Here is a 15,699-nt window from a genome sequence, read left to right as displayed (position 1 = left end):
CCCTATACCATTAAAGAAGGGAGGGCTCAATATTCGCGAATATGTGCATATTTGAAGAGCAGAGAGGGATTCAGTGATCACTGTGATGTGTAAAACATGAAAAGCAGAAGACTTGAAAAAAGCTACACTCACCCACTGAGAAGTATTTGCCAAACGATGCTTTATTCCAAGTGTCCATACAGCAGACGGCAAGTCAATAGCTGGAGGTGCGGGGAGCAAGAGCCAAAGCTCACAGGTGCGGGGGGCGTACCACTAGACATCACTGTGATGTGTACTGTGAACAAAGAAAAAAAAACAAATATTCGTAATTGCGAATATATAGTGCTATATTCGCAATATTCGCGAATTAAAATAAAAATTTCAAATATTTGTGAGCAACACTAGTCGTCAGTGCTTAGTGCTTGTGTCAGACTTCCCAGGAGCGCTGTGGGACATAGCCCAGGACACAACATTGATAACAGGGCATGCACATGGGCAACAGGTAGGGGAATAACTTTTGAACAAGGCAATAGACAAAATGTAAAGTATTGGGTAAGATTGTTGTTTCAGCAAGCACTACATAACTACATATATTACAATTGGTGGGACAACCCCTTTCATATATGGTATCTCTGGAGGTCAATGATGTTGAAGAAGATTAATATCCAATAACAATAGTAGCCTAGTTCATTACATGATATTATTATTATTATTATTATGATTATATGGTTTAGGAGACATAGTTATACAGGTAAAGGAATTTATACTAGTATTAAAGGGGTTATCCAGGAAAAAACTTTTTTTAATATATCAACTGGCTCCAGAAAGTTAAACAGATTTGTAAATTACTTCTATTAAAAATATTAATCCTTTCAGTACTTATGAGCTGATGAAGTTGAGTTGTTCTTTTCGGTCTAAGTGCTCTCTGATGACACGTGTCTTGGGAACCACCCAGTTTAGAAGCAAATCCCCATAGCAAACCTCTTCTACTCTGTGCAGTTCCCGAGACAAGCAGAGATGTCAGCAGAGAGCACTATTGCCAGACAGAAAACAACAACTCAACTTCAGCAGCTGATAATTATTGAAATGATTAAGATTTTTTAATAGAAGTAATTTACAAATCTGTTTAACTTTCTGGAGCCAGAAAAAAGTTCTTTCCTGGATAACCCCTTTAATAGAAGTACTAAATATTGCACAGGGATTTTAAGGGATCAGGCATAACAGTTTATGTGTAAATCTATAATACAGACGTATGAGTGACCATTAGTATGAGTGAACCCATGAGTAACTATGAGTCATTATAGGATGAGGTGTCGTTATGTGACATCACATGACATTGAGTAGCTGTAAAATCACTATTAGATATTAATAGATAATGTTACAGTTATATTAAATAAAGCCAATATACTCAACTCCAAATGAATAAATGATACATTCTAACTTATTGAGAATACATTTACTTATTTTCCTTTTGATTTTTGAAAGAAAAGAGTAATCGGAATCGCACATAAGCACTGATTTTCATTTTCTATGAATCTAGGATGCCAATATTCCATGTGTTGTTATCATTGCTAATGAGTGAAATATCCCACTTGCCCCCCAAAACATGCAATCCTTTTACCTTAGTCTCATTCTCACTTTTGGATCAGTTTTTTTTCATGTATGATCCATATCTGAAACAGAACATAAACACATAGGATATAGAAACAAAGCATGCACACTTCCATTTTGCTAAAAAACAAAACTAAGAAATAAAAAATACTGATCAAAGGGTTGTAATGAATTTGCCTGGCCTGGCCCCAGCACAGCCTTTGGTGGCAGCGTGTTCCTTATTGTCTTGATGATGGCCCTGCATGTCTCCGGGCCATTCTATACTGTTTGACATGGCCAACCCTGCCAATGAAAAGGTATAAGTTCTGGGCCAATCAGCTGTGGCATTGTTGATCTCACCTTCCAGTGGCAGGAAATTTTAACCTCTCTGTGACTTTAGCCTGTCCCTTTATTAGCATTTGTATCCACCTGACCTGACCCTTTGTCTATATTTTGACTATTCTTTTGCCTCCGGATTATCTACTTTGCTATCCTCCTGGTTTGACCCTTGCTTGCTTGACTTTGATTCTAGTTTTGATTTGTACTGAATGGCCCTCTAGGTTTTAACTTATTGGCTTTTTGCTTGTCCACTTGTCCACTATTTTTGTACTTTAACTGCCTGTGTGTTTCTGATCTTGTCTTTCTGAATTTTGTGATGCCCCTTGCACTTATTCCTGTGTAGGGGCTGTTGCTTAGTTGAAGGCCAGAGATATTGTTGGATTATCCAAGTAGGAAGGGACAGAGGTTTGGGGTGAGCTAAGATCTTCACTACCCCCTACCTCAATGTGACAACTGAATAGGGCCAAGGGCTCCCCCCACACACAGGTGTATATAATGATAGCAAATCCCAGACTGACGATGGGTCTTATAACCCAAACACCAGTCTAACTTGTCCTAGGCTAGGCCCGTCACTTAATGTCAATTCCCATCCAGTTAAGAGGCACCTGTTGACCTTTTCTTGATATCAAGTAAGGCACATAGTCCTGGAAAACACAACTTGGAGACCATCGGACAGCACAATTCTAAACTCTTTTTCAACAATGTGGTGGAGGAATATGGTTAGAGATTCTTGGCATTTGTGATAATTTAGGCCAAGATCACACATGGTACTTTAGCACCATTTTTAGCCAAAACCTGGTGTGGATCCAAAACTTAAAAAAATATATATTTATTTTTTATTTTTCTCTGCACCACTACTGGTTTTGGCTAGAAACACTGTCCAAAATGCTTCGTGTGAACCCACTTTGCATTCAGTTTACAGAACTTTGCATTGGGCACATTTTGAAAGGTGACATAAAACAATGACCATGACCTGAATATGAATTCATAACAGGCACATGGAAAGAATCACCCTCTAAAACAGTGGCTGTATCTACCAAATAAAGCACAAAAGTCATGTTTTTACCAAGTCCTTACTACGCAGTGAATACTTTTCACATTCAGCACACTTTTTCCTCTCTTCCAGGCTATGGATGCTCTCTTTCTAACAGGTATTGTGACATTGGTGTTGGAGGATGATGGGACAGTACTGGAGACGGAAGAATTCCTTGAAACCATTGAAGATGGTTCAGTTGTTATGGTTTTGGAAAAAGGACAAAAATGGATGCCGAGAAAGGTGACCTTTTTTGTATCTATTACTGACTGTGCCAGTTTGCTAATCTTTAATAAGTTACACCATTAGCCACTCCATCTAATAGTGATACAGGAGTCTTCCTCTCTGAGTTATTCAACATTATGTAAAATTATAATTTGCACAGAGAAATCATCAGAAACAAATCCCCCCCCCCCTCCAAATTGTGCAGATTTTGGTGTGAATCGTTGTTGGTTTGCTGTGATAAGTTTTAGAATGGAATATGCAAAATATAAAATAAAATAAAAAACACAAAAAACAATAAGGTACATATTCAAATACAAGTACCTTTTATAATAATGTAATCCATTTTACACTTTTTTTGTGTCCTTTTTTCATTCTCACTTTTTTTTTCGTGTCACCTTTTTTTTTTTTTTTGCCCATTTTTTTGTTTCATGCCAAAATTTTCATGTGATTTAAAATACATGCTGGATTTTTGGTGGCTGTATAATGACAATTTATGTAAAATCCAGAGTGCAGGTCAATTTCTATTACGTTACTTGTGTAATATGCCAGAGCATATCCTTATAGTTGATTTTTGAGACAATCTCTTGCCTTTAGGGTTCATATCTTTATAGGTTCTTTCCCAAACATTGATAATGTTGATTATATTTTCTGTATGCGCATGGACATGGAGCGTGGGCCATTGTGTATGGTAGGACTAAGAAACCGCAGTCTGGCTCTAGTCCTGAATATCAGATTTGTCCAGATAAGCAACAATGTATATTACAATGCAATATCAATGCAGAACTAGGCAAACAAAGAAACGTTTTTCTCCAGCTTTATGGTTACAATGAAAAGAAATATGGAAGTCTTGCTTTAGCATTCCATTGGGGAATTTAGCTGGAGTGTGATGTGTATAAAGAACAATCTAATTTCTTACCAGACAACTTCTATGTCAGCAATTCGCAATTCTTTGTTTTTCCTACAGGGTGTGTTGTCTTATTCTTTGCAACAAGAAAAACCAAAGAACAGTCGGGATATTGCACGAATCACATTTGATGTATACAAGCTAAACCCCCGTGATCTGTTTGGCAGCCTAAATATAAAGGCTACCTTCTATGGCTTGTACTCCATGAGCTGTGACTTCCAGTGCTTGGGACCAAAGAAAGTGATCAGGTCAGTAAGTAGAACAAATACTGAACAACAATATAAACCTGATGCACAGAATCCAATTAAAGTTCCAGTTAAAGGGATATTTTAGGATTTTTTTTCTTTCAGCCTTTAACCCCTTAAAGTCTCAGATCACAGGAAGTTCTTTTCTTTTTGAATTTCCTTTCTGCCTGACTACAGTGCCCTCTGCTGACACCTCTGTCCATTTTAGGAACTGTCCAGAGCAGGATAGGTTTTCTATGGGGATTTACTCCTACTATGGACAGTTCCTAAAATAGACAGAGGTGTCAGCAGAGAGAACTGGGGTCAGGCAGAAAGGAAATTCAAAAAGATAAGAACTTCTTGTGGGTCGTAAAGCAGCTGATAAATACTGGAAGGATTAAGATTTTTTAATAGAAGTAATTTAAATCTGTTTAACTTTCTGGCACCAGTTGATTTAAAACAAAATGTTTTCCAGTGGAGTACCCCTTTAGGCTAAGTTTCTACTTGGTTTATTTTTTGAAAAACACCAAGAAAAATGCCAGTTCTGCTGCATGGCATTTTTTTGGCCAAAAAACGCTGCGGCCAGATGTTAACTGTAAATCAATGAGAAATCACAAAATTCTTATTCCACTTGGCGTTTTTCACTTTGGCGTTTTTAAAATCCTTTTGGCGTTTTTTCACTCTTTTCTTGCGTTTTTGAAATCGTTGGTAATCGCAGCATGTTGAGCCACTGGCATTTTTTTTGTCAAAATTGTGGCGTTTTTCTCCCATAGAAGTCTATGGGAGTGAAAAAACGCCAAGAAAAACCATATGTGGGTTTTAACTTTGGAGTTTTTGCAGGCAGTTTTAATTTTTTTTTGGGACTTGAGCGATCCAAAAAAGTGATGGAGATACCTTTTTTAATAAAATGTTGTAGGGTACCATTAAAAAATAAAAATAAAGATACAGTAGTGAAGGGAAAAATTGTATCTAACGAAATGTATCTTTTTTATTACAAAATTTGTATTAATTTTTAAACAGGGATCAATTTATGTGGGCAGGCGGGGACCTGCAAATGTAGCCGACAATAATAAAAATGTAGTGTGTGTGTTTTTCACTTTATTTTCTTTCTTTTTTTTTGCTTTTATTTTTTTGGTAGTACTACTACTCCCAGCATGGAACACACTGTTCCATCATGGGAGTAGTAGTACCTGTACTAATTGACAAATTGCCCGTTGCGATCCTCCTGTTTAATGTATAGATGCGGTCGCTATGGTCCCCTGCACTGACGTATATATTCACCTATTCATATTTCCCGCAGAGAGCTGTGATTGGCCAGATGGTTCCAGTCAATCACAGCTCTCTGTGATCTTTCCTCAACTGCAGGTACTACTCCCAACATGGAGCACACTCTGCTCAATGCTAGGAGCTGTAGTACCTGCATTAATAGACAGATTGCAGCGAGTGTCAGAAGTTACACTTGCTGCGATCTGTCTATTAATGCAGATACTACAGCTCCCAGCATGGAGAGGAGTGTGCTCCATGTTGGGAGTAGTACCTGCAGTTAAGGACACATCACAGTGGATGTCACTACTGACACCTGCTGTGATCGTCCTGTCTATAGCAGAGATGGAGCGGCTCTATACAGTGCTCGCATCCCTGCTCTGTACTCCGGCCGGCCACTCATTGATATTTCCCTCAGAGCTGTGATTGGCTGCAACCATCTGGCCAATCACAGCTCTGGGTGGGAAATATGAATAATGTTCTATTCACATCACTTACCGGAGTACAGAGCAGAGATGTGAGTGCTGTATAGAGCCGCATCTCTGCTATATATATAATGGACGATCGCATCGGGTGTCAGACTGACACCTTGGGCGATATGTCTATTAGTACAGGTACTACTACTCCCATGATGGAACAGTCTGTTCCATGCTGGGAGTAATAGTACTACCTAAAAAATTTAAAATATAGAGAAAAAAAAGTGAAACACACACACTGTATTAAAAAATAATAAAACTATTGTTATAAAATATATACATTTTTTTTAATAAAATTTTTTCCATCACTGCTGGATCCTTTTTTTTTTTTTCTTTTTTTTTGGTACCCAACAAATTTTGGGTACCAAAAAAAAAAAACTCCAAAGGTGCCAAAAATGCAATTTCCACACAAATGAAAAAATGCCAAACGCAGGAAATTGCACTGGCGTTTTTTTTTCAGGCGTTTTTTCATGCATTTTTTAATGCCAAAAAACGCAGCACAAAAAAACAAGTAGAAACTTAGCCTTAAGGACTCAGCCCTTTTTTTTGCAAATCTGACCACTGTCACTTTATGCATTAATAACTCTGGGATGCATTTACTAATCATTCTAGTTCCGAGACAGTTTTTTCGTGACATATTCTACTTTATGTTTATTTATATTTGTATCATTTCTTGGTGGAAAATTCCAAAATTTCATGAAAATTTGGAAAATGTAGCATTTTTCTAAATTTGATACTCTCTGCTTGTAAGGAAAATGGACATGCCAAATAAATTATATTGGTTCACAAATACAATATTTCTACTTTATATTGCCATCATAAAGTTGATATGTTTTTACTTTTTGAACACACTAGAGGGCTTCAAAGTATAGCAGCAATTTTCTAATTTTCCACGAAAAATTCAAAATTTGAATTTTTTAGGGACCAGTTAAGTTTGAAGTAGATTTGAGGGGCCTTTCTGTGAGAAATACCCCCTAAATGACCCCATTATAGAAACTGCCCCCCTTACAGTATTCAAAATGACATTCACAAAGTTTGTTAACCCTTTAAGTGGAGGAGAACAATCTAAATCTGCATTTTTTACACTAACATGTTCTTGTAGCCCAATATTTTTCATTTTTACAAGAGGTATAAGGAGAAAAAAAAATAAAAATGTTTTCTTGAAATACCTCATACATTGATGGAAAGTGCTCTGCAGGCTCGCAGCATGGCTCAAAAGGGAAAGAGCAACTGTGGGATTTTGGAGAGCGAATTTTGCTGCCACGGTTTTTGTGGGCCATGCTGCATTCAGGAAGCCACCATGGTACCAGAACAGCATAAAAACATCCACATGGTATACTATTTTGGAAACTACACACCTCAAGGAACGTCACAAGGGGTACAGTGAGCCTTAACATCCCACAGTGTTTGACGGCTTTGCATTGAAGTTGGACGTGAACATGAAAAATTTGATTTTTAACAAATGAAATTTTTCATTTTCACAAGTGGTAATAGGAGAAAATGCCCCCCAAAATGTAAAACCCCATTTCTTCTGAGTATGGAAATACCTCATTTGTGGACGTAAAGTGCTCTGTGGTTGCACTTCAATGCTCAGAAGGGAAGGGGCAAAATTTGGCTTTTGGAAAGAGAATTTTGCTAAATCCCGAGGGTTCCAGAACAGCAAAAAAAAAAAAAAAAAAAAAAAGGGGTACAGTGATGACTCTTTACAACTCACAGATGAGGACTTTTCGTTAGAGTTGGACATGAAAATGAAAATTAGATTTTTAACACTAAAATGCTGGTGTTACCCCACATTTTTCATTTGCACCTCATATGTGGACGTAAAGGGCTCTGCTGGTGCACTACAGGTCTCAGAACAGAAGGAACGCCATTGGGCTTTTGGAGAGAGAATTTGGCTGGAATAGAAGTCGGGGGCCATGTGCGTTTACAAAGCTCCATGTGACCTCATTTTGGAAACGACACCCATCACAGAATGTTATAAGGGGTGCAGTGAGCATTTACACCCCACTGGCATTTGACAGATCTTTGGAACAGTGGGCTGTGCAAATAAAATAAAAATAAAAAAATTTCATGGAAGACTGTTCAAAAAATCTGTCAGACACCTGTGGGGTGTAAATGCTCACTGCACCCCTTATTACATTCCGTGAGGGGTGTAGTTTTCCAAAATGGGGTCACATGTGGAGGGGTTCACTGTTTTGGCAGCATGGAGGCTTTGTAAACGTACATGGCCTTCAATTCCAGCCAAATTCTCTCTCCAAAAAAAACAAATTTTGCTCCTTCTCTTCTGAGCATTGTAGTGCGCCGCAGAACATTTTACATCCACATCCTTACTGAGAAGAAACAGGGTTACAAATTTTGAGGAATTTTTCTCCTATTTACCTTTGTGAAAATGAAAAATTTGGGGTAACACCAGCATTTTAGTGAAAAAAATATGACATTTTTCATTTTCACATCCAACTTTTTAAAGAAAATTCGTCAAACACCTGTGGGGTGTAAAAGCTCACTGCACCCCTTATAACCTTCCTTGAAAGGGGTGTAGGGTGTAGTTTCCAAAATGAGGTCACATGGGGTGTTTTTTTTTTGTGCTTTTGTCAGAACAGCTGTAAATATCGCCACGCCTGTGCAAATCACCAATTTAGTCCTCTAAAGTACATGGTGCGCTCTCACTCCTCAGCCCTGTAATGCGCCCGCAGAGCACTTTACATCCACATATGGGGTATTTCCGTACTCAGGAGAAATTGTGTTTCCCAAACAGGGTGCCTCCAGCTGTTGCAAAACTCCCAGCATGCCTGGACAACAAAAGGGCATGCTAGGAGTTGTGTACCTCCTGCTGTGGCATAACTACAACTCCAAGCATGCCCTTTGGCAGTCAGTGCATGCGGAAAGTTTCAGTTTTGCAACAGCTGGAGGCACACTGGTTGAGAAACCCGAGTTAGGTTCTGTTACTTAACTCAGTGTTTCCGCACCAGTGGGCCTTCAGCTGTTGGTAATCTACAACTCCCAGCATGCACTGACAGCCAAAGAGCATGATGGGAGTTGTAGTTAGGCAGGGTGTAACCTGCGATCTTAAGTTGTTAAACCCATGATGCCAAGTTATAATATGTTCCTATTACCTTAGTACACTGCTTTGTCCTGTTTTCATGCACACGACCCACACCCAGAAGTTCTATAATGCAAGTCTTTTTATTGTACTGTTGTCTCTGACCTTTTCCCAACATTCCAATGGGCTAGAGACAATGGGGGGTATGTATGAAGGATTTTACCCTGTTTTTTTGACTGTGATTTGTCTCAAATTTCCTTTTATGTCACTTTTTGCGACAAACAATTGCGCCAAATGGTTTAGAACAAAATCACTGATTTCTCTTTATTAGTCGTGATTTCAGTTACAATCATTCTTTGGTCTGGAATTCATTAATTGCGACTTTTCAATTTGGTGCAAGTTTAGGCGCAAATACCTTCATTTAGGCGCAAATCTACACCATGAATAAAATGACAGAGAAAATAGCGACAACAATAGAATGTCCCAAAGTCAGATTCACTGCCTGGAATTTACATTTGTAAACATCCATGCCTTCTTCTTTACTTGGTAGATTTGAAACCTTCCCTTGGCCATTGGTGTAGCTATGTGAGGGCGGAGCCACAAAGGATGAGGGGCCAAATGTTAGTCATAGTTGAATATAACAGGATATATAAGGAAAAATAAATTATATACCGTATATACTCGAGTATAAGCCGACCCGAGTATAAGCCGAGACCCCTAATTTCAACCCAAAATCCCAGGAAAAGTTATTGACTCGAGTATAAGCCTAGGGTGGGAAATACCTCATCCCCCCCTGTCATCATCCAGACCCGTCATTAACATCCTCATCATCCCCTTGTCATCATCCCACACATCCCCCCTTCATCATCCCCTTATCATCCCACACATCCCCCCTTCATCATCCCCTTGTCATCATCCCACACATCCCCTTATCCCACACATCCCCCCTTCATCATCCCCTTGTCATCATCCCACACATCCCCTTATCATCCCACACATCCCCCCTTCATCATCCCCTTGTCATCATCCCACACATCCCCTTATCCCACACATCCCCCCTTCATCATCCCCTTGTCATCATCCCACACATCCCCTTATCATCCCACACATCCCCCCTTCATCATCCCCTTGTAATCATCCCACACCCCCCCCCCTTCATCATCCCCACCCCCCTTCATCATCCTCTTCTCATCATTCGCCCTCAGTGGTCTTCAACCTGCGGACCTCCAGAGGTTTCAAAACTACAACTCCCAGCAAGCCCGGGCAGCCATCGGCTGTCCGGGCTTGCTGGGAGTTGTAGTTTTGAAACCTCCGGAGGTCCGCAGGTTGAAGACCACTGCGGCCTTCAACATGCGGACCTCCAGAGGTTTCAAAACTACAACTCCCAGCAAGCCCGGGCAGCCATCGGCTGTCCGGGCTTGCTGGGAGTTGTAGTTTTGAAACCTCCGGAGGTCCGCAGGTTGAAGACCACTGCGGCCTTCAACATGCGGACCTCCAGAGGTTTCAAAACTACAACTCCCAGCAAGCCCGGGCAGCCATCGGCTGTCCGGGCTTGCTGGGAGTTGTAGTTTTGAAACCTCCGGAGGTCCGCAGGTTGAAGACCACTGCGGCCTTCAACATCATCCAGCCCCCTCTCACCCCCTTTAGTTCTGAGTACTCACCTCCGCTCGGCGCTGGTCCGGTCCTGCAGGGCTGTCCGGTGAGGAGGTGGTCCGGTGAGGAGGTGGTCCGGGCTGCTATCTTCACCGGGGGCGCCTCTTCTCCGCGCTTCCGGCCCGGAATAGAGCCGTTGCCTAGACAACGACGCATCTGCGTCATTGTCAAGGCAACGTGACTATTCTGAGGCCGGGCCCGAAGCGCTTAGAAGAGGCCTCCCCGGTGAAGATAGCAGCCCGGACACCTCCTCACCGGACCACCTCCTTACCGGACAGCCCTGCAGGACCGGACCAGCGCCGAGCGGAGGTGAGTACTCAGAACTAAAGGGGGTGAGAGGGGGCTGGATGATGTTGAAGGCCGCAGTGGTCTTCAACCTGCGGACCTCCGGATGTTTCAAAACTACAACTCCCAGCAAGCCCGGACAGCCGATGGCTGCCCTGGCTTGCTGGGAGTTGTAGTTTTGAAACCTCTGGAAGTCCGCAGGTTGAAGACCACTGCGGGTGGGGGGAGTTCACTCGAGTATAAGCCGAGGGGGTGTTTTCAGCACGAAAAATCGTGCTGAAAAACTCGGCTTATACTCGAGTATATACGGTATAAATATTATCACCACACATATTACCGTCGTACTTTTACTGACCAAATCCAGCATACTGAGACCAATATTACCAATAATACCAGTATACAAGGAGGATTATTATCACCATACATATTACCATCATACGGTTACTGACCAAATCCTGTATACTGAGACCAATATTACCAATAATACCAGTATACAAGGAGAATTATCACCACCATACTTATTACCATTATACTTTTACTGACCAAATCCTGTGTACTGAGACCGATAATACCAATAATATCAGTATTCAAGGAGGAATATTATCACTATACATATCACCATCATACGGTTACTGACCAAATCCTGTAAACTGAGACCTATATTACCAATACCAGTATACAAGGAGGAATATTATCACCATGCATATTACCATCATACTGTTACTGACCAAATCCTGTATACTGAGACCTATATTATCAATAAATAGCAACATTTACCCCCCTTCCATAGTGGTAGACATCAGCTCTACACAGGCTTTGTAGTGATTACATACAGTTACATCTGGTGTCGCCCAGGTGATGTCATCTCTGATTTGAGTCGTTCACTTTCCTTTTTCTTCTCTATCTGACCCAGACCATCATGACAATTTCTTCCAGCCACAATTCGTTTCCATAGCACCTGCCAGACAAACATTTTAGGCTCTGCATCTGGTATCTTTCTTCCAAACAGCAATAATAACCCTATGGTGTCCCACACAGTAGGGTGGGAAGATGAGTGGGATGGGAAAGAGTAGGTAGGTCCCCCATATTAGGTAGTTAGGCTGATCCAGTAGGTAGACAACTCCCTTCACTTAGTATTATCAACCCCCTCCCCTCCCTTGTTGGTAGTATTTGCAGCCCCACCCCTGTAGATAGTATTTGCAGTCCCCCTTGGGTATCGTGTAAGCAGGCTCCCCACCTGTAGGTAGTATTGGTAGCCCCCCCAACTGTAGGTATTAAGTAGCTCCCCTGTATATATTAGCAGCACCCCATATACAGTTGCCCCCTGTATAAAGTAGCCCCACCTGTATACAGTAGCCGTATACAGTAGCCTCTCCTGTATACAGCAAATTCCTGTGTATAGTAGCCCAACCTGTGTACAGCAGCTCCCCCTGTATGCAGTAGCCCCCCTGAAGGTAGTAAGTAGTCCCCCTTGTTTGTGGTTGTAGCCCCCTATGTATGGTAGCACCCCCCTGTATATAGTAGCCCCCTGTATATGGTAGCAGCCCTCCCCCTTCTTTATGGTAGCAGCCCCTCCTGTAGGTAGTAAGTAGCTCCTCCTGTATATAGCAGCCCACCCTGTGTACAGCAGCTCCCCCTGTATGCAGTAGCCACACTGAAGGTAAGTAGCCCTCCTGTATATAGTAGCCCCCTTGTATATATTGTATCAGCCCCCCTGTATATGGTGGCAGCCCCCCTGGATATGGTAGAAACCCTCCCCCTTCTATATGGCAGCAGCCCTCTCCACTTATATAGAAGCCCTTCCAGTAGGTAGTAAGTAGCTCCCCCTGTATATAGTAGCCCACCCTGTGTACAGCAGCTCCCCCTGTATGAAGTAGCCCCCCTGAAGGTATGTAGCCCCCTGTATATAGTAGCCCCCTTGTATATATTGTATCAGCCCCCCTGTATATGGTGGTAGCCCCCCTGTATATGGTGGCACCTGTATATAGTAGCCCCCTTGTATATATTGTATCAGCCCCCCTGTATATGGTGGTAGCCCCCCTGTATTTGGTAGCAGCCCTCCCCTTTTATATGGTAGCAGCCCCCCCCCATATATAGAAGCCCCTCCTGTAGGTAGTAAGCAGCTCCCCCTGTATAAAGTAGCCAACCCTGAAGGTAAGTAGCCCCCCCTGTATATATTGTATCAGCCCCCCTGTATATGGTGGCAGCCCCCCTGTATATAGTAGCCCACCCTGTGTACAGCAGCTTCCCCTGCATGCAGTAGCCCCCCTGAAGGTAAGTAGCCCCCCTGTATATAGTAGCCCCCCTGTATACATTGTATCAGCCCCCCCTGTATAAGGTGGCAGCCCCCCCTGTATATAGTAGATCCCCTGTATATAGTAGTAGCCACCCCTTCATATATGGTAACCCCCCTTATATAGAAGCCCCTCCTGTAGGTAGTAAGTAGCTCCCCCTGTATATAGTAGCCCACCTGTATATTGTAGCAGCCCCCTTGTATACAGTTGCCCCCCCCATATATAGTATCCACCCTGTAGGTAATAAGTACCCCTCTGTATATAGTAGCAGTGCCCCCCCCTGTATAAGGTGGCAGCCCCCCTGTATATAGTAGCCCCCCTGTATATAGTAGTAGCCACCCCTTCATATATGGTAACCCTCCTTATATAAAAGCCCCTCCTGTAGGTAGTAAGTAGCTCCCCCTGTATATAGTAGAACACCTGTATATTGTAGCAGCCCCCTTGTATACAGTTGTCCCCCCCGTATATAGTATCCCCCCTGTAGGTAATAAGTACCCCTCTTTATATAGTAGCAGTGCCCCCCTGTATGTGGTAGCAGCCCTCCTGTATACAGTAGCCCCCCTGTAGGTAATAAGTAGCCCTCCTTTATACAGCAGCACCCCTGTATACAGTAGTCCCCCTGTATATAGTAGCCACCCCCCGTAGGTAATAAGTAGCCTCCCTGTACATAGCAGTAGTGCTCCACCCTGTATATAGTAGCAGCACCCCTCCCCATAGAGTAGCCCCCCATGTATCCTAGCATCCCCCCTGTAGGTAATAAGTAGCCACCCCTGTATATAATAGCAGCACCCCTCAGTATGTAGTAGTGGCACACCAAAATACAATAGCCCCCCAGAGAAAGTAGTCCTCTGTTTATAGTAGCAGCCCCCCTGTATATGGTAGCAGCACCCCTGTATACAGTATCCCCTCCCTGTAGGTAATAAGTCCCCCCCTGTATATAGTAGCAGCACCCCCATATATTTTAGCAGCCCTCCTGTATACAATAGCCCCCCTGTAGGTAAGAAGTACCCCCCACCCAGTATATAGTAGCAGCGCCCCCGCGTATGTGGTAGCAGCCCCTTGTATACAGTAGCCCCCCATAGGTAATAAGTAGCCCCCTCTGTGTATAGTAGCACTACCTGCTCTGTATATAGTAGCAGCCTCCCTGTATACAGTAGACCACCCCCCATAGGTAAGTACGGTAAGTACCCCCCTGTATATAGTAGCAGCCCACCTGCATACAGTAGCCCTCTTTAGGTAATAAGTAGCCGACATGTATGTAGTAGCAGCGCCACCCCTGTATATAGTAACCCCGCTCTGTATGGTTGTTGCCCCCCATATATAGTTGCCCCCTCTGTAGGTAATTAGTAGTCACCCTGTATATAGTAGCACCCCTCCTGCAAACAGTAGCCCCCCTGTAGGTAATAAGCAGCCCCCCCTGCATATGATAGCAGACCCGAACTTCCCACACCCCCTAAGCCAAACCACCCCCCACTTCCCCTCCTGTGTGCAGCATCCCGTTGCAAATATTAGAAAAAACAGTAGGACAGATCCACAGCATGGTTGCTCTTTACCCTCTTCCTCCTCTGCGCTCCAGCGCACAATGACGTCACTCATCTGTACTAGAGCGTAGAGGAAGGGATGCTTAGACACTGAAGGCAGCCACAAGAGTGATTGACAGGGCAAGGAGCCAATGGCTCTTCGCTCTGTCAAACTTAGAACTGAGCGTTGTGGCAGCCCTGCAGGTGATGTGTCACTGACATAGGACACATCACCAGTTGCGGCCTGCAAGGGAGGGCCTGCTTTGGTGGCCCAGCCCACTGGACAGCCCGGCTCACCAGGCAAATTCCCAGTGAGCCCGATGACCAGTCTGGCCCTGGTTACTTCTGAAACAAAATAATTTTTGGAACGCTTGGAAAAAGCCATTACATCTTCTGATACCTCTGTGTGCAGATGAACACCGGTAGGCATCCACCAACAACCAGGGATACTTGATGCCGCTTTATTTTAGTGTTAAAAAGAATACAAAATCAGATGCAGTGTGGTTTTAAACAAGCTGTTGGTTACCATGGGTTACCACATGTTGCCGTCACTTTCACATTACTTTATCCTTAAAATTGTTTTTTGTAATACTGGTTCGTGAAAAACTTGTTCAAAATGAACCGAACATTTTCAAAAAGTTCTGCGAGCCTGGCAAACCAAAATTTGGAAAAGCTAGCTCAACTCTAGTTGTAATGTAACAAACCAGTAAAAACACCAAATGGGGTCAATGTTTTCACAAGGTATTGTATACTACTAGGGTATAAATGTTCTCTTTAATTTAGTGTTTCCCAACCAGCGTTGCAAAACTACAACTCCTAGCATGCCCGGACAGCCAAAGGCTAGAAGTTGTAGTTTTACAGCAGCTAAAGGCAC

The 15,699-nt window shown here is 42.7% G+C and overlaps 1 protein-coding gene across 2 annotated transcripts in view; it reads left to right on the top strand.

Annotated features, from left to right (window-relative positions):
• CIDEB (cell death inducing DFFA like effector b) overlaps positions 1-15,699 on the top strand; it is a 29,206-nt gene that overhangs the window by 12,808 nt on the left and 699 nt on the right. For both annotated transcript variants that reach the window (XM_056560766.1, XM_056560765.1), the window contains exons 3-4: positions 3,035-3,184; positions 4,131-4,318. In XM_056560766.1, coding sequence (XP_056416741.1) covers positions 3,035-3,184; positions 4,131-4,318 — 338 coding nt within the window. The remainder of the gene's footprint in view (positions 1-3,034; positions 3,185-4,130; positions 4,319-15,699) is intronic.

The sequence above is a fragment of the Hyla sarda genome, chromosome 2, assembly GCF_029499605.1.
Source record: "Hyla sarda isolate aHylSar1 chromosome 2, aHylSar1.hap1, whole genome shotgun sequence".
Lineage (NCBI taxonomy): Eukaryota > Metazoa > Chordata > Amphibia > Anura > Hylidae > Hyla > Hyla sarda.
The sequence above is the reverse complement of the archived record's forward strand: the minus strand, read 5'-3'. Positions and strand labels throughout refer to the sequence as shown.